Source organism: Gigantopelta aegis, chromosome 12 (genome assembly GCF_016097555.1).
Source record: "Gigantopelta aegis isolate Gae_Host chromosome 12, Gae_host_genome, whole genome shotgun sequence".
Lineage (NCBI taxonomy): Eukaryota > Metazoa > Mollusca > Gastropoda > Neomphalida > Peltospiridae > Gigantopelta > Gigantopelta aegis.
The window spans coordinates 29,488,824-29,514,343 of record NC_054710.1 but is presented as its reverse complement, the minus strand read 5'-3'; the positions used below and the strand labels follow the sequence as shown (position 1 = coordinate 29,514,343).

The 25,520-nt window shown below is 39.5% G+C and overlaps 1 protein-coding gene across 15 annotated transcripts in view; it reads right to left on the bottom strand.

Moving 5' to 3' along the window:
- Positions 1-25,520, bottom strand: part of LOC121386174 (rho guanine nucleotide exchange factor 11-like) — a 178,999-nt gene that overhangs the window by 68,535 nt on the left and 84,944 nt on the right. For 11 of the 15 annotated variants that reach the window (XM_041516978.1, XM_041516973.1, XM_041516976.1 and 8 more), the window contains 3 exons: positions 5,116-5,243; positions 3,102-3,182; positions 1,359-1,487 (listed from right to left, as the gene is read on the bottom strand). In XM_041516978.1, the coding sequence (XP_041372912.1) occupies positions 1,359-1,487; positions 3,102-3,182; positions 5,116-5,243 (338 nt within the window). Of the gene's footprint in view, positions 1-1,358; positions 1,488-3,101; positions 3,183-5,115; positions 5,244-5,872; positions 6,112-10,774; positions 10,941-16,702; positions 16,805-16,882; positions 17,043-25,520 lie in introns of those variants that run through there. The other 4 variants (XM_041516986.1, XM_041516985.1, XM_041516984.1 and 1 more) reach the window with 4 other exon arrangements.

Below are 25,520 nucleotides of genomic sequence, written 5' to 3'. Positions count from 1 at the left end.
CTCGTGAAATAATTTTCACTTGTCACTCGATAAAGCTTGTGACAATAAATGAATGAATGAATGAATAAATGAATGAATGTTTAACGACACCCCAGCACAAAAATACACATCGGTTATTGGGTGTCACAAATGGTAACAAGTGAACATTATTTCACTCGGGACATAAATTTGATATCATAATAACTGGTAACTCGTTTATTATCCTCTATTCACGACACACTCAACACATTTTATTTACATTTATATGGTTTTGGACATATGGTTAAGGACCACACATATTGAGAAGAAACCCGCTGTCGCCACTTTATGGGCTACACTTTTCGATTAGCAGCAAGGGATCTTTTATATGCACCATCACATAGACAGGATAGTACATACCACGAACTTTGTTACATCAGTTGTGGAGCACTGGCTGGAATGAGAAATAGCCCAATGAGTCCACCGACGGGGATCGATGCTAGACCGACCGTACATCAAGCGAACGCTTTACCACTGGGCTTACGTCCTGCCCCTCAGTAGCAATGGGAGTGGGGCTACCATAATTCAGAAGCCCTGTTATAATACACTGATATTTTGACAGACGACAGGCAATAAATGCCACTCGAAAGGCACAGTGGGCTTACGTCCTGCCCCTCAGTAGCAATGGGAGTGCGGCTACCATAATTCAGAAGCCCTGTTAAAATATACTGATATTTTGACAGACGACAGGCAATAAATGCCACTCGAAAGGCACAGTGTGCTTTCTGATAATCAGTTGCATGAGCAACTTTTACTTTCCAGCTTATTTCCGACAGATTTCCAGATATATCTCGAATTCTTCGGGTTCAGTAGTGATAGTATAAACCATAAGCTCTTATCTGCTATTTGTCTCAAAGTTTTCCAAAAAAGTTAAGAAGTCAACTTTGAGAATTGCTTCTCAGTTTCTAATGTTAAGATTCCAATTTACAATTTGAGAAGTTACGATTAAGACTTGGAGAAAGAAAATGAGACAGTAGGATAAAAAGAGAGAAAGAAAGAAAGAAGTTTGTTTTGTTTAACGACACCACTAGAGCACACTGATTTATTAATTATTGGCTATTGATGTCAAACATATGGTCATTTTGAGTCATAGAGAGGAAACCCACTACATTTTTCCCATTAGTAGCAAGGGATCTTTTACATGCACCATCCCACAGACAAGATAGCACATACCACGGCCTTTGGTATGCCAGTCGTGGTGCACTGGTTGGAATGAGAAATAGCCCAATGGGCCCACCGACGGTGATCGATCCTAGACCGACCGCACAGCGAGTGAGCGAGCGCTTTACCTTCAGTGGGCTACATTCCACCTCAAGAGAGAAAAAAATATAACTATTTACCGTTGGTTCAAACTGACAGCCAGTAGCACTTCTAAGTTGATTTTCTAAAATTTTTACTGTCTTTTCCTTCTCTATCAACTGTGCGTGCAATTTTTCACTGGGGTTTTTAACATACGTCCTTTGCATTTTCTGAAAAAGAACAAATATCTTGGGTTATAAATCATCTATAACTGGGTATAAAACTTACAGATATCTAGAATAGCTCGTTTTGTTTAATGACAGACCTCGCTTTTTATTGGGGGGGGGGGGAAGTAGCCCAGTGGTAAAGCGTTTACTTGATGTGCAGTCGGTCTGGGATCTGATTTAGATTATGAAGAGTAGCTTATGATATTAAAGAAAAAGAAAAAGAAAGAAATGTTTTATTTAACGACGCACTCAACACATTTTATTTACGGTTATATGGCGTCAGACATATGGTTAAGGACCACACAGATTTTGAGAGGAAACCAGCTGTCGCCACTACATGGGCTACTCTTTCCGATTAGCAGCAAGAGATCTTTTCTTTGCGCTTCCCATAGGCAGGATAGCACAAACCATGGCCTTTGTTGAACCAGTTATGGATCACTGGTCGGTGCAAGTGGTTTACACCTACCCATTGAGCCTTTCGGAGCACTCACTCAGGGTTTGGAGTCGGTATCTGGATTAAAAATCCCATGCCTCGACTGGGATCCGAACCCAGTACCTACCAGCCTGTAGACCGATGGCCTAACCATGACGCCACCGAGGCCGGTGATATTAAATAAATTCACATACGAAGCAGAGCTAAATATTACTCTCCTTGGAACTAGTCTCAAGGGAATGATGGGAAACAGCGAAGAAAGAAAGAAATGTTTTATTTAATGTCGCACTCAACACATTTTATTTATGGTTATATGGCGTCGGACATATGGTTAAGGATCACACAGATAGAGAGAGAGAGAGAGACAGAGAGGAAACCCACTATCGCCACTTCATGGGCTACTCTTTTCAATTAGGAGCAAGGGATCTTTTATATGCACCATCCTACAGACACGACAGCACATACCACGGCCTTTGATATACCAGTTGTGGTGCACTGGATAGAACGAGAAATAGCCCAATGGGCCCACCGACGGGGATCGATCCTAGACCGACCGCACATCAAGCGAGCGCTCTACCACTGGGCTACGTCCCGCCCTGAAAAACAAAGAGGAGGATTTCAAACATTTACTAATTAGACAAGTGGTCCTCAGAGGAAACCTGCTACATATTCCCACTAGCAGCAAGGGATCTCTTATGTGCACTTTCCCACAGACAGGGCAGCACATACCAAGGCCTTTAATGTATCAGTTGTGGGGTACTGGATGGAATAGGGGGTAAAAACTCAATCTTAGGTCCTCAGAGTGTGTGTGTGTGTGTGTGTGTGTGTGTGTGTGTGTGTGTGTGTGTGTGTGTGTGTGTGTGTGTGTGTGTGTGTGTGTGTGTGTGTGTGTGTGTGTGTGTGTGTGTGACGGTGTGACTCTTCTACCCATGTAACTCATACTATCAAATTTACTACATATTATTTGGTTTTGAGCCCATTGTTTCCTAAATTGCACACAAAAATAGTTGTTTTTTTGTGGGGGTTTTTGGTATTTCCAAAACACTTTTAATTTTCTTCTTACATCACACAAACTGAAATGATTTACAAAACACCTTTGTGTATGAGGATGGGACAGACTATAGACAACCAACTATGTCTAGTTGACTTTGCTGCTCGTTCACACACTGTACATGTATACCAACCTCCGTATCTTCCCTGGCCTGTTCCAACATGGCCTGTACGGTGTGAATTTTCTGCTGCCATAGTTCGCGGTCTTTTTCCGGCTACAAACAAATAAACAAAATAATTGAAATAAGCTTAAAATAAATCAAAGGTTATGCTTATAAAACCACATACAATTGGTGAGCATCCTCCATTTTTTTCTCCAAAAATGTGGACGAGAGAAATAAAATTAAACTAAAACATGGGTTATATACCAGACATCAAATTTGGCAAATTAGAGTGCATGGCAAGTTGACTCAGACTGATCATGTTCGAGTATGATGGCCAAGTAGTAACATGCAAAATCATTTTCAGGGCATTGGGGCATATGACTAGGGCACCGCAGCAATTTGCCATTAAATAATAAATTCGAGCCCTGCTATACATATAAAAACACATATATTGTTTTTTAAAGTTGGTGAGCACTGTTTATTTTCTTAATAAATGTGGTCTGGAGGGATGTTATTGTATTTATTTATTGTTTTTCTTTTAAAAACAAGGTGGAATATGCTATATACAAGGTAAGAACTTCATCGCAGACAGGCATTCTTCGATCATTCAAGTTGGTCAAATGGTTTTGAGATGGAATATTTGAGGGATATTGGTATTTCCAGGAATTATCTACAATACCCAAGGTTAGTTCTTAAAAGATAAAATTGGCCATGGCCTCGAGTCACTACTTGTTAAAGTAACCATCAAAAAGAATCAAAGTTGCAGTGCATTTATGGTGTCACGTCAAACAGAAGGGAAGCAATTTTTTTTTTAATCTGATTAAGCCACATTAAAAAAAAAAATTACATTCATTATAATTTAACGTCATCCCATTGGTCCAGTCATAGAAAGATGAGTGTGTTCATTTCTCAATGAATGTAAAAAGAGTAAAACTAACGTCAGAGAATGCCATATCTGATGATGTCACTGTATATTGGTAGTTTTTCTTATGAACTTTATTTTTTAAGAACCAAAACATAATTCAAAATAAAATATGAACTTTTAATGTTATTATTTTTAAGTATGTTTCAAATATAATTATAAGTATTGTCTGTTATTTCTGTTACATTCATATGTGAACCAAAACAAATCATCCGGAGGATTTTTTGTGTTCATACCCTGATGAATGTAAAAGAAATAACAGACAATCCTTAAATGAAGGGTCCACGGCAATAACCTACGACATCCAAACAGTTAGTCAGTATTATAACGGCCGTGTATGTCAAGGTCAGGCATCGAAATAAGTCGAGAACGGTCGTTCAGGATACCGGGAGGTTACCACGTTAGAAAAGTTGTTTCGTTCTCGACAAAAATTTCAACGTTACGGTAGTTTCGTTTCCGAACGTAAACCAGGCAATGCATTCAGGACTTCTGCATTTCATTATCTCGTCAGGAATTGCATCGATGTTCGTGCACAAGTCACTCCGCGTTTAAGCAGCGTCCACTAGATGAATTTATGTCCGCGTTTTGTTTTCTTGTACAAAATTGCACTGATGTTCGTGCGCACTTGTGCAATTGCAGAACGACAGTGTAGTAGTAACAGGAATTCAATTCTAACTTTCATATAGTTGTGGAAACCTATAGGTTACCAGACTATATTTTGTGGTAACCTGTAAATGGGTTACCAGACACAATGCTTATTTCGATGCCTGAAGGTCACAATGACACACTAAATTAAAAACTTATAATCATGCAGTGTTTCTGCCAGAGGGTAAAACAGGTATGGCACCATACGCAAAATGTTTGCAGATTTAATTTTTTTAAGCTAACCTTTTGACAAAATGAATTACTCTTATCATTACTGTATGATTTTCTTAACCCTAACCCTAAACATAATCCATTTTCTTTCTTGAGTAGGCACCCCATGACTGTGGTTGCAGTCAATTCCAAAGCACCATACCCAAAAATGTCTTTCTGACAGAAATACCTTTATGGTAGGCCATTAAACATAGATGGGGTTTTGGAGTTGTTTTTTTCTGTGGGTTTTTTTGTTTTTTTACTTACATCAACCGGTTGTGGAGCAGTGACTCTTCCTCCGGAAGTGTCCCGGAAAGACGCTTGTTTTATGGACGGTGTCGAACCCAAACTAGGGTGTGGCTTCCCCACCAAGGTCAAGGCTACATAGGATCCCGCTGTAATGAGAAAAACAAAAACAAATAAGTATCATAAAATGTTTAATCATTATTAGCTAAAGAATCTGGCTTTACTATACAGTGACCTCGCTGCAATGAGATAACAAAAACAAATAAGTGTAATAAAATGTTTAGTCATTATTAGCTAAAGTATCTGGCTGAAATAATAATAAAACATATTATGCTTAAAGTTTACCGGTTTAAAAAAATCAATAAAAAAAAATCAAAGCAGGGTTCGAATTTTACCATGACAACAACATGGTGCACTGGTTGGAACAAGAAATAGCCAAAAGGCCTACCAATGTTGATTGCTCCCAGACTGGTTGCCCATAAAGTGGGTGCTTTACCACTGGACTAGCATAATAGTTAAACTATACTTGTCACCAGCGATTTCTACTCACCGGGGGGCGGCGGCGGCGGCGAAGAGGCGAGTGTTAGTTTCTATTCCTGGACTGTACTGCTACTGGTGAAACAGAGACATGCAGACCTGAGTTTAATTAATTTCTTCTAAGTTCACTTTAGCATGTACGAATAATTTTTTAAAATTTCATTTCATCTGAAACTTTAATTTGATTGCTCGTCTAGCATCACTTAACTTTAGGGACGGGACATAGCTCAGTGGTACGTACAGTGATCGCCTGATTCGCAATCGATCAACGATCGACTCCCGTCGGTGGTGGCCATTAGGCTACTTCTCGTTCCAGCCAGTGCTCCACAACTGGTGTAACAAAGGTCATGTGGTATGTGTTATCCTGTCTGTGGGATGGTGCATATAAAAGATCCCTTGCTGCTAAGACTGGCGAAGACTACACACTGCTACTGATGATGCAGATACAGTCCTGAGTTGAGTTCATCTGAGGACGCACTAACCTGTAAGATTAAGTCGGCTGCTCCCTCCTGCTACATTTAGATACACACAGCAGTTGTTATGGCTTCACGTGACAAATAACACCACGGATGACTTACTCTGCCAGTGCCTGGTAACTCATGCGGAGAAATCAAGCATGTTAGCACCAGCTCCGTTTAATAAACATAGAACGTACAAGTATGCAGGTTGTAATGTTCTTGTTTTTTTGTTTTGACTTCAATGTGCGCCGACCGTACTTCACCAAGTATCTCAGGGGAGAATATTTATGGTTTCGCCAGTATATACATAGTAATAATTTAGGCATACCTCCAATAAAACTACTCGATTGCAGACAAGAGAAAGAGATAAGTGAGTGTGTGTGTGTGTGTGTGTGAGTGTGTGTGTGTCTGAGTGCAAGTTTGTATACATGTAAGTAGTGTGCATGCGTATGTGTGCATGAGTAGGTATATCATGTGCGCGCGCGCGTGTGTGTGTGCATGTGTGTGTACGCCTATGTAGTGGTGTATGTGGGTGAGCGGGTGTGTACCTGTGTGTGTGTGTATAACAGTGTAGGTGTGTGTGCGTGCATGTGTGTGTGCATGTGCATGCACATACATGTGTGTTTTGAATGTATCAATGGGTTTTGTCTGTTTTAAACACACTAAGGTCTTTTTAGCACATTAATATTATTAATAGGTGATAAACAATTGTAGATAATTTTATTCAGAAAAGCATTTCGAGTTATTTTAATCTGGATCTGCATAACATCCCGGTGGTTTTGAGGTGAAACCTTTTATAGTCCGCATGTCTCTATTTAATCCGGGCTTGCTTATTTCGTGCACATCATTTATAAATTGCCGCAACTTAGGAACAATATATAAAGCCCTATGCTTTCACAAATATACCGATCCAGGCCCCATAGAAACACTGCTACATCCTGATCTGCTGTACACTGAGTTATTGCTAACATGCATTTTGAGTAATACAGTTAAAAGTTTGTTTTGTACATCCTGATCTGCTGTACACTGAGTTATTGCTAACATGCATTTTGAGTAATACAGTTAAAAGTTTGTTTTGTACATCCTGATCTGCTGTACACTGAGTTATTGCTAACATGCATTTTGAGTAATACAGTTAAAAGTTTGTTTTGTTTAATGCCACCACTAGACCACACTTATTAATGTTGGGCTATTGGATGCCAAACCTCCGACAGTTTTCCATAAACACCAAGGAATCTTGTATATATGCAACCGGCCTCGGTGGCGTCGTGGTAGGCCATCGGTCTACAGGCTGGTAGGTACTGGGTTCGGATCCCAGTCGAGGCATGGGATTTTTAATCCAGATACCGACTTCAAACCCTGAGTGAGTGCTGCGCAAGGCTCAGTGGGTAGGTGTAAACCACTTGCACCGACCAGTGATCCATAACTGGTTCAACAAAGGCCATGGTTTGTGCTATCCTGCCTGTGGGAAGCGCAAATAAAAGATCCCTTGCTGTTAATCGGAAAGAGTAGCCCATGTAGTGGTGACAGCGGGTTTCCTCTAAAAAAATCTGTGTGGTCCTTAACCATATGTCTGACGCCATATAACCGTAAATAAAATGTGTTGAGTGTGTCGTTAAATAAAACATTTCTTTCTTTCTTTTTGTATATATGCACTACCGGCCATCGGACTGCAGGCTGGTAGGTACAAGGTTCGTAGTCCGGTACCGGCTCCAACCCAAAGCGAGTTCTTAAGGGCTCAATGGCTACTACACCCTCTTCTCTCTCACTAAACAACTAACAACTAATCCACTGTCCTCGACAGACAGCCCAAATAGCTGAAGTGTGTGCCCAGGACAGCGTGCTTGAACCTTAATTGGACATAAGCACGAAAATAAGTTGAAATGAAATGAAATGTATATGCACTTTCCCAGTAATGGGGTACTGGAAGGGTGGGGAAACCAAAACAATCAGAGAACAGTTCCACCGAGGAGGTTCGATCCTGTGACCAACAGCAAGAACCCTAACAAAACACATATATGTACCTGTATGATAAACTAACGTAAAAAAAAAAAGAAGACAAAAAAACAACAAGTAGGATGTGGTTTTCTTATCTTACATAATAAGAGACAGGTGCTTGTACAGTAATTTATATACAGCATGCTCCATTCAATATCAGTGACATCTTCTGACATAACTTCCTAGTTTAATACTGCAGACACGCCCCAATCCCCTCTCACCAAGCCCCGCCCACCTCACCTGCCCTAATAGTGTTTTATTTACACCTATCATACATTTTATTGGCCAACACCTACCTATATATTCAAACCCACCTCTCCCTAAACCCTACCCACCTCACCTGCCCTAATAATGTTTTAATTACATAGACATCTACCTGTACATCCAAACCACCCCCTATCCATAAAACCCTGCCTATTTCACCTGCCCTAATAATTACACTGATACATACCTGAAAATTCAAACCACCCCCTCTCGCTAAAACTCTGCCTACCTCACCTGCCCTTATGTTTTAATTACACTGATACCTACCTGTACATTTAAACCACCCCCTCTCCCTAAAATCCTGCCTACCTCACCTGCCCTTATGTTTTAACTACACTGATGCCTACCTGTACATTCAAACCACCCCTATCTCTATAACCCTGCCTACCTCACCTGCCCGTATGTTTTAATTACACTGATACCTGCCTGTACATTCAAACCACCCCCTCTCCCTAAAACCTATGCCTACCTCATCTGCCCTAATGTTTTAATTACACTGATACCTGCCTGTACATTCAAACCACCCCCTCTCCCTAAAACCTATGCCTACCTCATCTGCCCTAATGTTTTAATTACACTGATACCTGCCTGTATATTCAAAACACCCCCTCTCACTAAAACTATGCCTACCTCATCTGCCCTAATGTTTTAATTACACTGATACCTACCTGTATATTCAAACCACCCCCTCTCCCTAAAACCTATGCCTACCTCATCTGCCCTAATGTTTTAATTACACTGATACCTACCTGTATATTCAAACCACCCCCTCTCCCTAAAACCTACGCCTACCTCATCTGCCCTAATGTTTTAATTACACTGATACCTGCCTGTATATTCAAAACACCCCCTCTCACTAAAACTATGCCTACCTCATCTGCCCTAATGTTTTAATTACACTGATACCTACATGTACATTCAAACCACCTCCCATCCCTAAAATCCTGCTCACCTCACCTGCCCTAGTAATGTTTTAATTACATTATCAAACATTTCCTCGGCCGACACCTACCTGTACAGGTAAATCAATTATAACAACTTCCTGGTAACTCAATTGAGCTGGAGAAAGTACAGCACTCACCTCATATGTTCTGATTACATTCAATCACTGTTGAAAACATTCTCACTGGTGCATGTATATCAAAGTTTGACAACTTCCTCAATGAGGCCAGTTACATGTGGTTATAAAAATAAAAAAATAATGAAATATAAAAAAAACTTGACATCCTCTGGTTATTATTTTGCCAGTCATTCTCAATCAAAAGTAATATCAAAGCCACATATTTATCTATCTACTAGGTCTGGAGGAAAGAAAAGGTTAATTAAGTTTGTTTTGTTTAACGAAACCTCTAGAGCACATCGATTTTTAACCATCGGCTATTAGATGTCAAACATTTGGTAATGCCAGGCATAACAACAGTTTATTTGGACACGCACAGTAAAAGCTAAAATTTTAGTGGCAGACCCTAGTTTCAACCCCTGAAAATGGAAGGAAGGAAGGAAATGGTTTATTTAACGACGCACTCAACACATTTTATTTACAGTTACATGTATATGACATCGGACATATGGTTAAGGATCACACACAGATATTGTGGTAGGAAACCCGCTTCATGGGCTACTCTTTTCGATTAGCAGCAAGGGATCTTTTATATGCACCATCCAACAGATGGCTTTTGATGTACCAGTTGAGGTACACTGGCTGAAGCAAGAAAAGGCCCAATGGGCCCACTGACAGGCATCGATTCCAAACCGACCGTGCCTCAAGCGAGCATTTTACCACTGGACTATGTTTCACCCACCCACCAACTGAAAATGGACACCAAGATGGTTAATTTACACACCTGGGCCCATATTTTCGAAGCCATCTTAGCGCTACAAAATCGTAAAACCGTCGTAGGTTGTGACGTCACTACAACGCAAGCCATAGTGACATCATAGCTTACGATGAGTTTACAATTTCGTAGGCTAAGATAGCTTCGAAAATATGGGCTCTGTAACGCATTTGGATGAAGTTACAATATGTAGTGAAATATAAGCGTCTGTGACATTGAAGCAGGGAAACACCCGATGACCGTAAACACTTCAAATGTATGGAAATGGATAATCTAAACAATACAATGTAAGTGACGTCCGATTTCATTCATAAAACATGGCTTTATAACCTTTTAAAAACTAGGCTATGTCACTTTAAACATCTGTTTTGTTTAACGACACCACTAGAACACATTGATTTATCAATTCAGAATATAGTAAAAGGAACGCTGTAAAAGTATGTTAAAGTACATGAAATACAGAGTCCATTTCTGTCAACCTCCCCCCACCAAAACAAAAAAGATTTTTAAAAAAAGTTAAAAGCAAGAAATTGAAATCCATAACCACGAACATGCGCAGTTTTGATCGGTTTTGTTTTTACTTCATACCTTCAAATTATTTTTGGGCAGAAATCCTGTCGGGCCGTATTTTACTTCCTATTTCGAGCCCTGCGACCTTGATCTCCACCGACTGAGCTATAGATCCCTACACTTGTTGTTTGTTCACTGTACAATAACTCTCTGTATTGCACAAGCACAACAAACACATCATCACGGTAATGTCATGATAATCATATTCCAGGAAAAACCAGCACGTCACAAATAATTTTTCTTTTCTTTCTTTCTTTTTTCTTCTTCTAGTTCTACTGATAGATAGACTGCGCTCACTGAAGCATATCCATGATTCACCTGACAAGACTGTGTAAACCACGCCAGAGATAGGTGTTGTGATACAAACGACACAGGTACGCACTGGCCACTACTGAGAACCCTTGTTTACATTGGCGGGCTTGAAAAAGACACCAGAATGATCGTTGGCCACTGTGTAACAATCGTCTTCAATACCAACATGTCTACATTCTTCAGAACATTCTCTATCCACGTCTTTTCAAATATACGCCACAAGTCGACAAACGGCGCATACGATAAAAGCAATAACTTCCTTGTGGATCTTAAGTAAGCCAGTAAAAAAAAAATGAATGTCAGTATTTCATTTCTAAACATTTTCCTTTTTATTTCATACCCTAACATCAAAGTAAAAAAAAAGAAGTTTGTTTTGTTTAAGAACACCACTAGTGCCCATTGATTTATTAATCATCGGTTAGTGGATGTCAGACATATTTGATATTTAGTCTTAAGAAGAAACCCGAAACATTTTTCTTTTAGTAGTATTGAGGGATCTTTTATGTGCACCATCCCACAGACAGGATAGCACATACCATGGCCTTTCATATACCAGTCCTGGAGCACTGGCTGGAACGAGAATTAAACCCAATGGGCCCACTGACGGGGACTGATCCCAGACCAACTGCACATAAAGCCAGTGCTTTACCACTGGCCTATATGTACCGCCCCCCCCCCCCCAACCCCCACATCAAGGAAGGAAGGAAATGGTTTATTTAACGACACACTCAACATATTTTATTTTATTTTATTTTCGTTTATATAGTGTCAGACATATAAGGACCACAAAGATAATGAGGGAGGTAACCTGCTGTCGCCACTTCATAGGATACTCTTTTCGATTAGCAGCAAGGGATCTTTAATATGTACCATCCCATAGACTTATAGTACATACCACAGCCTTTGATGTACCAGTTGTGGAGCACTGGCTAGAATGAGAACTAAACCCAATGGGCCCACCGACAGGGACCGATCCCAAACCGACCCAATGGGCCCACCGATGGGGACCGATCCCAAACCGACCCAATGGGCCCACCGACGGGGACCGATCCCAAACCGACCCAATGGGCCCACCGACGGGGACCGATCCCAAACCGACCGTGCATCAAGCGAGTGCTTTACCACTGGGCTATGTCTCGCCCTCCTAACATCAAAGGAATACATTAACATACTAGTTAGTATCTGGGTCACTTGTATATTTCTTGCCACATTACATGTACTTACTACTTGCCACTTAATTGACCAACATGCTGCAAACACAACTATATATAGAAAATGTACCAGCATATATATATATGTGTGTGTATATATATATATATATACACAACCACACAGTGTACTGTTAACTGATGTGCCAACACGGGCATCAAAATACTCGAGACTGGTCGTTCAGGTTACCAGGTTACCAAGAGGTTATTACATGTCACAAGAGTTGAGAATGGTACTACAGTCTCCATAATTTAAAAAAAATGTTTTTAATAAAAAACTTTTTTTTTGAAAACCCCACAACCTTAACCTTCTGAGTACTGCAGGCGAGATATCTCGCCCGACGTCACGTCAGTCAACATACTGTACACTGTATACAGTGCATTCCCCAATTCATATTTCCCGCCGTTTTGCACACGACACTTACCGGAAACGGAAATATAATAAAAGAAAAAAGATTTTTTTTCAAAATGGTGGCTTTTGTTTAGATTTTTTCAATTGAAAATGCCTTGAAATTTTGAGTTCAAAAAGTGGTTTTCGGCAAGTATTTTCGCTTGACAACAATGGCGGCACGTTGCGGTCATTTTCAAGGATCGATAGCTGATTGCGACAGCTAATTTGATAATAAATTTGATCGTTTTACCAACAACGAAAATGACCAAATATTGCAATATGAATTGTAGTTCGGGTTTAAAAAATAATTCTGGTCAGAAAACCACTGTTATTGGGAATAATGGACATAAATACTGGACAGCTGGCCACAAATGCCCGTAAGTAAACGCAACTTTTTCGATTTTTTGCCTAATTTTAATCACCGTTAGCTGATCTAAAAATAATAAAAATAACCAAAAATCCACGAAAATAATACTTACCGATTCATATATGAACTTTATTTCATGTATTTATAAAACATTTAAGTGAATATATGTGAGTAAAAATTACAAGCTTGTACCCACTCAACGTGGTTTTTGGTAAAAATTAATCCAGTAGTCTAAAGGTTAAGTTTGACCAATTGTGTGCTGTTTAAAGATAATTTAGGGCAAAAAAAGAGAGAAAAAAATTGGTCTCTGGTCAGACTAAAGTTCTAGAATTGATGCCGCGATGCCGTTTTTTTTCTTTCGTTTTTTAATTTTTTTTAAAAGCATGGATTGCACAGAAAAGGTGGGTGTATTTGATACCGAAATATGGGTCATATTTAAATTGAACTCATGCACGTCCTAATTCACATGTGATGGCATTTTGGCTCCTAGTGCTGTTTTATGTTATAGCAAGAAAAGCCGGGGGGGGGGGGGGGGGGGGGGGGGGGGGGGGGAGAGAGAGAGAGAGAGAGAATTGACATCATACTGCAGGAATTTTTTTTTTTTTTTTTTTAAATGTTTGATCCGTGAGGGTCAAATTCGACACCCCCGCTGACCAGAGACCAGAAATTTATTTTGATTGGCCTTACCCACAGATGTATTGATCGTTAAGAGAACAGTGATATCAATGAACACGCATTCTGAGAGTACTGCTATAGCTCAAGCAATACAATACGTCCCCTACTGGACCCAACAATTTTCATATCTCCTAAGTTCAAGGGCCATAACTTTGCAAAAAAAACACCAAGCATTTTTAATGTCCCCTATTGGGCCCCAACACATTTTTGTATCTCCTATGTCAAAGGGCCATAACTCTCTGAAAAATGAGTAAATTGCCGTGAAATACAAACATGATTTTTAGCTGTAATGTACATGATGAAGCTATATATAAAACATTTCAGCTCCATATCTTGAGGAATAAAGGGGGAAAGAGTCCAGAAATGTTTTTTTCATATTTCCTAAATTCAATTTAAAGGCCATAACTCTGTGAAAAATTAGTAAACCGCCATGAAAATCAAATTGATCTGTAACAGTACATGATAAAGATAAATGCAAAATTTTGTCTCAATAGCAGGAGAGCATGAGTGATTGTGAAAACAAAGTCTATAAAACAAATATTTGTGTATCCTCAGTTCAAAGACCACAACTCTGTAAAAAAATGGGTAAATCGCCATAAAAGTCAAACTTGATCTGTAATAGTACATAATAAAGCTGTACACAAAATTTTAGCTCAATGTTTAGAGGCACTGCGAACAAATAATGAGGAAATCTGTAAGTGGGACAGATAGACACAGATGAAGAAGAAAACTCAACACATTTTATTCACGGTTATATGGCGTCGGACATATGGTTAAGGACCATTAGCAGCAAGGGATATTTTATATGAACATCCCACAGACAGGATAGTACATACCACAGGCTTTGTTACACCAGTTGTGAAGCACTGGCTGGAATGAGAAATAGCCCAATGGGCTCACTGACGGGGATCGATCCTAAATTGATCGCGCATCAGTAACAAAGTATCAGTGTATATATATGAAGGAATCAGGGCCGTACCTTGATCAAAATCCTATTGGGGGGGGGGGGGGGGGGCACTACTTTTTATAAACAAATCAAACACTATACAAATTAAACCCTGCGATGTGTATGCTATTTTCTCTAGTAAAAAAAAAAAGTGAGATTCTCAGGTGGATAACTGCCCTCTCCCCCCACTGCCCTCCCGGAGGGTACGGCCCTGGGGATTATAATGACAACTGTGAACTTATTAAATGTGTCGGGTTACAAAGACTGTAATTACAGTAACCTGTACATAGGTTACCAGGCACTACACTAATTTCGATGCCTGCAACCATGTCTTTAAGACCAAATCTAGGAACTTCAGTGTTACTGCACACTAAAAACAATAAATAAAAAAGAACTGAAAAATATCCACACAATGTGTTTTGTGTTTGATAAACAAAAGTGGCACCTATATAGTCTCGTTATTACCCATTGTTCTGAGCGTGGAACTGGTCTAAACCAACACACGGCTGCAGAACACAATGTCATTATGCTGCTCAAGTGAACCCACATAGCCACGTTTCATGTGGACACATAGGTAAATAACAAACAGACGTGCAGTCTAACTCAAAACAGGCACATTCTGCCCCCCTCCCCCCCCCCCCCTTCAATATTAATAAACCTCACAATGATGACCGAATGCAGAACAGAAAAAAAAGGAAAGAAAAAAAGAAGAACAACAAAAGTGCAATAATATTAACAAGCATTAATTTGAAGAGTACTGCTAAAGCAATACATGTTCCTTACTTGACTACACAAAGTTTTGTATCTCCTAAGTTCAAGGGCAATAACTCTGTCAAAAATGGATAAATCACCATGAAAGTCAAACTTTCAGCTTAACCTTCCGACTACTGCAGGCGAGATATCTCGCCCGACGTCACGTCAGTCGATATACTGTACACTGTATACAGTGCATTCCCCAATTCATACTTCCCGCCGTTTTTGCACACGACACTCACCGGAAACGGAAATATAAATTAAAGATTTTTTTATTTTTTTTCAAAATCGTGGTTTTTGTTTTGATTTTTTCAATTGAAAATACCTTGAAATTTTGAGTTCAAAAAGTGGTTTTCGGCAAGTATTTTCACTTGACAACAATGGCGGCACGTCGCGGTAATTTTCAGGGATCGATAGCTGATTGTAACAGCTAATTTGATAATAAATTTGATCGTTTTACCAACAACGAAAATTACCAAATATTGCAATATGAATCGTAGTTCGGGTTTAAAAAAAAATTCTGGTCAGAAAACCACTGTTATCGGGAATAATGGACATAAATACTGGACAGCTGGCCACAAATGCCCATAAGTAAACGCAACTTTTTCGATTTTTTGCCTAATTTTAATCACCATTAGCCAATCTAAAATAATAAAAATTACAAAAAAAGACACGAAAATAATACTTACCGATTCATATAGGAACTTTATTTCATGTATTTATGAAACATTTAAGTGAATATATGTGAGTAAAAATTATAAACTTGTACCCACTCAACGTGGTTTTTGTTAAAAATTAATCCAGTAGTCTAAAGGTTAATAACATGAGGTATTCTGGAAAAAAGGCTAGTAAGTTCAAACAAAAAAATTGAATTTAAATGGGTAAATTAATCGTCATGAAAGTCAAAACTTAATCTGTAACTGTACATGATAAGCTATACATAAAATGTCAGCTCAATATCATAAGGCATTGTAGTCCAGAAGATGAATGGACAAATGAACAGACACACAGACACACAGACAGACAGACAGACAGACACACAGACAGACACAGACAGATGGACGGACGGGCGGGCAGACTAAAAACCAAAATTACAATTGAAGTAGATGATAAATTCAGATGAAAATTTCCATATACACTTTGATTAAAACCCAAAATTACCAGTGTGAAGGAGGTGATAAATTCAGACAAAGATGTTCACATACACATGGACTAAAAACCAAAATTACAATTGAAGCAGATAATAAAGTCAGACACAAATTTCCACATACACCTGTACTGAAACCAAAATTACCAGAGTAAGAAGATGATAAAATCAGATGAAATTCAAACGTAAAGATTTCCAAGGTACAATCCACTCAGATGACCAGAGAAAACAAACTGTGCTGTTTACATATGTATCCTCCTCATGTCTGCGTGTATCCTGTCATGATAAGAGTCTTGCCCAAGATGACTAGTAAAAACACAAAATTACCAGTGTAAAGAGATGATAAAGTCACACGTAATTTTCCAAGGTAAAATCCATTCAGCTGACCAGCAAAAACAAACTGTGCTGTTTACATATATATATATATATATATATATATATCTTCCTTGTGTCTCTCTGTATGTCTTGTTGAGGTAATTCTCTTGATATGTCAAAGTGAACCAGCCGTCGACCAACTGGCAGGTATGACTGGTATTTTTATAAGTAGTTCGTAATGCCGATCACAAGCCATACAAAGTCACCGATCCGTGCATTGTCGACCATGCAAGAGTCAACGCAGATAGACACACACACACCTGTACTCAATGTAAGTCTCCGTCATGTAAAGTGAATTTATAGAGACACAAGTGAGTTACTCAGTGGTGATTTTGGCTACTGTGTTGGCGTTTGAGATCGCAGGACTTCTAGATTATGGTAGCCCCACTCCCAAGGCTAGTGATATTCAGTGTTGGGCTAGTAAATAACTACTATTGCCATGCCAGATGGGGCTTCTAGATTATGGTAGCCTCACTCCCAAGGCTAGCGATATTCAGTGTTGGGCTAGTAAATAACTACTATTGCCATGCCAGATGGGGCTTCTAGATTATGGTTGCCTCAATCCCAAGGCTAGTGATATTCAGTGTTGGGCTAGTAAATAACTACTATTGCCATGCCCGACGAAGCTTCTAGATTATGGTTGCCTCAATCCCAAGGCTAGTGATATTCAGTGTTGGGCTAGTAAATAACTACTATTGCCATGCCCGACAGGGCTTCTAGATTATGGTAGCCCCACTCCCATAGCTACTAATATTCAGTGTTGGGCTAGTAAATAACTACTATTGCCATGCCCGACGGGGCTTCTAGATTATGGTAGCCCCACTCCCATGGCTAGTGATATTTAGTGTTGGGCTAGTAAATAACTACTATTGCCATGCCAGACAGGGCTTCTAGATTATGGTTGCCTCAATCCCAAGGCTAGTGATATTCAGTGTTGGGCTAGTAAATAACTACTATTGCCATGCCAGACAGGGCTTCTAGATTATGGTTGCCTCAATCCCAAGGCTAGTGATATTCAGTGTTGGGCTAGTAAATAACTACTAGTGCCATGCCAGACAGGGCTTCTAGATCATGGTAGCCCCACTCCCAAGGCTAGTGATATTCAGTGTTGGGCTAGTAAATAACTACTATTGCCATGCCAGACAGGGCTTCTAGATCATGGTAGCCCCACTCCCAAGGCTAGTGATATTCAGTGTTGGGCTAGTAAATAACTACTATTACCATGCCAGACAGGGCTTCTAGATTATGGTAGCCCCACTCCCAAGGCTAGTGATATTCAGTGTTGGGCTAGTAAATAACTACTATTGCCATGCCAGACAGGGCTTCTAGATTATGGTAGCCCCACTCCCAAGGCTAGTGATATTCAGTGTTGGGCTAGTAAATAACTACTATTGCCATGCCCGACGAAGCTTCTAGATTATGGTTGCCTCAATCCCAAGGCTAGTGATATTCAGTGTTGGGCTAGTAAATAACTACTATTGCCATGCCCGACGGGGCTTCTAGATTATGGTAGCCCCACTCCCATGACTAGTGATATTCAGTGTTGGGCTAATAAATAACTACTATTACCATGCCAGACAGGGCTTCTAGATTATGGTAGCCCCACTCCCAAGGCTAGTGATATTCAGTGTTGGGCTAGTAAATAACTACTATTGCCATGCCCGACGAAGCTTCTAGATTATGGTTGCCTCAATCCCAAGGCTAGTGATATTCAGTGTTGGGCTAGTAATTAACTACTATTGCCATGCCCGACGGGGCTTCTAGATTATGGTAGCCCGACTCCCATGGCTAGTGATATTTAGTGTTGGGCTAGTAAATAACTACTATTGCCATGCCAGACAGGGCTTCTAGATTATGGTTGCCTCAATCCCAAGGCTAGTGATATTCAGTGTTGGGCTAGTAAATAACTACTATTGCCATGCCAGACAGGGCTTCTAGATTATGGTTGCCTCAATCCCAAGGCTAGTGATATTCAGTGTTGGGCTAGTAAATAACTACTATTGCCATGCCAGACAGGGCTTCTAGATCATGGTAGCCCCACTCCCAAGGCTAGTGATATTCAGTGTTGGGCTAGTAAATAACTACTATTGCCATGCCAGACAGGGCTTCTAGATCATGGTAGCCCCACTCCCAAGGCTAGTGATATTCAGTGTTGGGCTAGTAAATAACTACTATTACCATGCCAGACAGGGCTTCTAGATTATGGTAGCCCCACTCCCAAGGCTAGTGATATTCAGTGTTGGGCTAGTAAATAACTAATATTGCCATGCTCAATGGCTAGTGAATTTTTTGGGTCAAATTTGGTCTATTTTGTAAATATCAGGGGTGGGAATTGGTGAACTGTAAAAAAAAAAAGAGGAAATCTAGAGGGGGTCCGGATATATTCTTGAAATCCTAGGTTAAAATCTGTGCCATCTGACACATTTTGGAGGAAAGGATGATAAAAATGTGAGGAAACGCAATGTTCCATGAGAGAAAAATAGCTAATCCGAGGAGAATTCCCACCCCTGAAATATGAATATCCAGCTCACACTCAAACCCCACAATGTTAGTGTTTTTAAGCTCTATCTCCCTCTTTAGGTGACATATCTGATTATTAATATTATTTAGTAAAATTGTATCAACTTAAAGTAAAGTAGGCTAGTGAGTTTTTAATCGTGGCTAGTAAATTTTTTAAATCACCGATCCCGTGGCTAGTGGATTTGATAAACATTCTAGAAGTCCTGGATCACATCCTTTGTTTTAAAGAAAGTCTAGAACAAGGATGGTACCTCGTTCTCCAGACAATGGTATTAACTAAAAACTATAACACGTAAATTTTGATCATTTGTGCAACATTCAAATATACTGATGTAATACAGGAGAAAGTAACTGCAATCAAAACCTCCAGAAGTTAACCTTGTCACTGGCATTCAGTCTAAGTTTGTGGTGTGTGCTATACTGTCTGTGGAAAAGTGCATACAAAAGACATACATGTAAAAGATCTCTACTAGTGTTATCAAAGGCCATGGTATATGCTGTCCTGTCTGTGGGATGGTGCATATAAAAGATCCCTGGCAACTAATGGCAAAATGTAGCTGGTTTCCTCTCAAAGACTATATGTCATATTACCAAATGTTTGACATCCAATAGCCGATGATTAATAAATCTATGTCAAGTTACACAGAGGTGTCAATAAAGAAAACAAATTTTTATGGTTGATTTTACAAAGTCAGTTTTTCTCATTTAAGTGTGTAAGTGTTTAAGTATATAAATTTACAGTGCTTAAACAGCTGTGTTTAGGAAAAAACAGGCTTCATAAATTCGGCCCTGAACTTTTTAACTTTAAGTTACAAGCCCATGATTTATGATACCTGTACATGGGTTACAACACCATACGCTCATTTCGATATCTGCATGTGTAATACTATCCATACAAAACATTTAAAATTAAATCTTTCGCACCTGTATTCAACTATATACATGTGATCTATGATTTAATCGCGCAATGGCCAGTCAGGCATGAAATAACAAGACTTATTCAAGTCACATGACACTGTTCACAATCTTATTCTTCTGCTAACCCGATCCTCAGACTGAAGTATATGAATTACAAGTCATAAAGGACCTGGTTTCAGATTGCTCATATTTCAAAATTTTTGTCAACAGGTTGACACCCATCCCCGAAGAATGATTACGACCAAACCAAATCCTGTGGAAGATAATAGTATTAGTAACACATGTGAATAAACCTTCTTCAAGCTGCTTTTCAATCAACATGTGTAGCATAGATACTAAAATAATACAAACCCTTATCCTTGAAAGAGGAATTCAACGGAAAATTAAACGTCTCGCCTACCATAAACGTATTCGATGTCACTAATGGTTGCATCCTTAAGATGTTCATCTCAATGCATGTTTAAAACACTTTTCTTTTTTTAAATTTTAATTTAATAAATTTCAAATTTTGTTTTAACATGCATCGAGATGAACAATCATGGATGCAACTATAAACCAAGTTTCACTGATGTAGAACTTAGTTTGTGAGAAATAGAGCTAAACAATACTTTGAGCTGAATGAAAAAGTTAAAACTGTCATCACCGTCACTGTCAAAAAAGCAATGTCCAAAAAAGCAATATCTATCGCAGCAATGTCCATCGCCAAAAAAGCAATATCCATCGCCAAAAAATCAATATCCATCGCCAAAAAATCAAGGCCCATTCCAAAACACATGCCAGGAGGCGGGACATAGCCCAGTGGTAAAGTGCTCCCTGTCGGTGAGCCCACTGGGCTATTTCTCGTTCCAGCCAGTGCACCACAACCGATATATCAAAGGCTGTGGTATGTGCTATCCTGTCTGTGGGATGGTGAATATAAAAGATCCCTTGCTACTATTAGTACGAATGGAAAAATGTACCGGGTTTTCTGTCTGAGATTATGTCAAAAATACTAAATGTTTGACATCCAATATAGCCAATGATTAATAAATCAATGTGCTCTAGTGGTTTCGTTAAGCAAAATAAACTCTTAAAAAATGCCTTGGAAGGGGAAAATCACTATGAATGAATGAAAGAATGGATGGATGGATGGATGGATGGATGGATGGATGGATGGATGGATGGATGGATGGATGGATGGATGAATGAATGAATGAATGAATGAATGAACGAACAAATGTTTAACAACACCCCAGCAAAACAAAATACATCAGCTATTGAAAGAAAGAAATGTTTTATTTAACGATGCACTCAACACATTTTATTTACAGTTATATGGCGTCAGACATATGGTTATGGACCACATGGGCTACTCTTTCCGATTAGCAGCAAGGAATCTTTTATTTGTGCTTCCCACAGGCAGGATAGCACAAACCATGGCCTTTGTTGAACCAGTTATGGAGCACTGGTTGGTGCAAGTGGATTACACCTACCCATTGAGCCTTGCGGAGCACTCACTCAGGGTTTGGAGTCGGTATCTGGATTAAAAATCCCATCCGAACCCAGTACCTATCAGCCTGTAGACCGATGGCCTAACCACGATGCCACCGAGGCTGGTACATCAGCTATTGAAAATCTAAAATAGTCCCCAGCCAAAAAGCCATCTCCACGGCACTGCTGATTTCCGCAGGCAATATCAGGGGTTGAAGGAAGGAAATGTTTTATTTAACGACGCACTCAACACATTTTATTTACAGTTATATGACGTCGGACACATGGTTAAGGACCACACAGACATTGAAAGGAAACCCGCTGTCGCCACTTCATGAGCTACTCGTTTCGAATAGCAGCAAGGGATCTTTTATATGCACCATCACATAGACAGCATAGTACATACCACGGCCTTTGTTACACAAGTTGTGGGGCACTGGCTGGAACGAGGAATAGCCCAATGGGTCCACCAACGGGGATCGATCTTAGACCGACCGCACATCAAGCCAATGCTTTACCACTAGGCTACGTCCCGCCCCTGCAGTGGTTGAATCCTACATCTTGTCTTTTAACTTCTTAACGACAACACACACAAAAAAATCACAGACAACAATTCTGCAGTATTAAATCTCTCGGCTACCAGAACTTTTTCAGTGCTCTGCCCTGTGATAAACATCCTTAGGTGTAACTATAAACCATGTTTCGCTGACCTTGGACTAATAGTTTGTGAGAAACTGATCTCAATGGGAAAACTTTAGTGTAAAACTTTAACACACAGGGTGATACTGTTGCCACCCCGTTGGCCGTTGGTAAAGTAACATCTATATGAATATCTCATGTTTTTATTTCTTAAACGTGAGACTGTAAATCAGAGACATGTGGATAATACTGTAAACGTCTTTATTTTCACCCATTGGCGTTTATTTACTTCTAGTACTGCTGCATGTAATTTCAGATGCGGGAATGAAAATGTTTTGTTACATGACACCACTGGAGCACATTGATGTATCAGTCATTGGCTAATGGCCGTCAAACATTTGCTGTTACTAACATAAAACAGTTAAAAGTTTGTTGCTAATCGACACCACTGGAGCACAGCTAGTGATGCATTTGGTAAATTTTTTAACACTGCTCTTGCTAACATAAAACAGTCAAACTTTGTTGTTAATTGACACCACTGGAACACATTGATTTATTAATCATCGGCTATTGGACGTCAAACATTTGGTAATTTTTCAGACTGTCTTACAGGAAACTCGCTACATTTTTCCATTAGCAGCAAGGGATCTTTTATATAGCAAGGGATCTTTTGTATGCACCATCCCACAGACAGGATAGCACATGCCAGGGTATTTAATTTACCAGCTGTGGGACATTAGTCGGTACGGGACGGGAAAACTTACATTATACAAATAATTTAAAAAAAGAATAAATAACTTTGTAGGGTGTTGAAAAGAAGGGAATGAGCTTAGCATTAAATAATACAGACAACAACAGTTTTTTAAGTTGACTATAATTGACAATTTCACAAATATCCAAACGATTCTCATCTCTGCAAATGCAACTCAACTACCCAAATTTCCATGCAAAACCCATCAGTGGCATGGATTGAAATTCATTTTGTGACAGCAATCTTTGCTTCTCAGGGCGGGACGAAAGAAAGAAATGTTTTAATTATCATCAAAGGACGGGATACCTTTAAAATCGTTATGGTCTTTGTAAATATTGGAAGGAATCAAATGTTTTATTTAACGACACACTCAACACATTTTATTTACGGTTATATGGCGTCAGACATATGGACCACACAGATATTGAGTGAGGAAACCCGCTGTCACCACTTCATGGACTATTCTTTTCGATTAGCAGCAAGGGATCTTTTATATGCACCATCCCACAGACAGGCTAGTACATACCACAGCCTTTGATATACCAGTCGTGGTGTACTGGCTGGAACGATCAAAAGCCCAATGGGCCCACCGACGGGGATCGATCCCAGACCGACCGCAAGGCGGGACGAAGCCCAGCGATAAGGAACTTGCCTGATGCGCAGTCACTCTAGGATAAATCCTTGTCGGTGGACCCATTGTGCAATTTATCATTCCTGCCAGTGCACCACGACTGGTATATCAAAGGTCATGGTATGTACTATCCTGTCCATGGGACAGTGCATATAAAGAATCCCTTGCCACCAATGGAAAAATGTAGCAGGTTTCCCTCTAAGACTATACATGTATATGTAAAAATTACCAAGCGTTTGATCCAATAGCCGATGATTAATAAAGCAATGTGCTCTAGTGGTATCGTTAAACAAAACAAAATTCTTTGCTTCTTAAATTATTAATTTAGATCCACACATCATACACTGCATAGCCGCTGGTATATATTTCAAAGCACACAAAGTAAAAACTAAAAATACACACCGTGATAGTTAAAATGATAAATCTGTCAGATGGTATTTAAGGAAGGATCAGCACACATGCAATAAAACATTATTTATTGCCTGGATAACCAGCCTGGTGTGTGATTTAATGCAACATATGGTTTATCATGAAATGCATGTAGTCGTATATAATTACATTTATCAGCAAGTTTGGAAAATACCTGTATCACGTAAACACCTGAGACAAAGTCTCTTTACTTATATCCAACCAGTGTTTTTCTGCCAGAAAGAAATGTTTGGGTATGGCGCTATGGAATTGAATGCAACCACAGTCAAAAGGGGACATGGAGGGGCCTCCCCCAGAAAGAAACTGGGTTAAGTTTAGGGTTAGGGTTAAGAAAATCATACAGTAATGACAAGAGTAATTAATTTTGTCAAACGGTTAACTTTTTTTGTTTTAAATGTGCAAAAATATGTGGGTATGGCACCATACGTGTTTTACCCTCTGGCAGAAACCCTGACAACGCAGGGCACAAAATAGTGAATGCAGCCTTCAAAAAGTGAAAAGCAGGTAATTTTTTCGACCTAGTGGCTAGGTGAAATAAAAACTCCCTTGCTAAAAGCACCTAAATATTGGAAATCAAGTTTTAAGAGATGGAGAGAGTAATGAATTCCCCAGCACGAAAAATTTCAACACAGAGATGTCTCCATGTTACATCACTGGGGTGGGATGTAGCCAGGTGGTAGAGCGCTCGCTCGATGAGCGGTCGGAGTGGGATCAATCCCCATCGGTGGGCCCATTGGGCTATTTCTCGTTTCAGCCAGTGCACCACGACTGGTATATCAAAGGCCATGGTATGTACTAACCTGTCTGTGGGATGGTGCATATAAAAGATCCCTTGCTGCTAATCGAAAAGAGTAGCCCATGAAGTGGTGACAGCGGGTTTCTTCTCTTATTATCTGTGTGGTCCTTCACCATATGTTTGACGCCATATAACCGTAAATAACATGTGTTGAGTGCGTCATTAAATAAAACATTTCTTTTTTTTTGTCCATGTTACATCACAGAAGCCAGTCAGGAAAACAAGTTGTAGTCATGCAATGATGTCATTTTCTCTTCTGGTTTTTTTTTTTTTTTTTTTTTTTTACATAGAAGCCAGTCAGGGGAAAACAAAAGTATTAGTCATACATGTCACTTTTACCTTTTTTACAGTATTAAAAAAGGAAGTGACAAGTGGGCGTGCTGGACATTATAACAGCAGCAGACATATGTATGTATATGTATGTATGTAGACACAT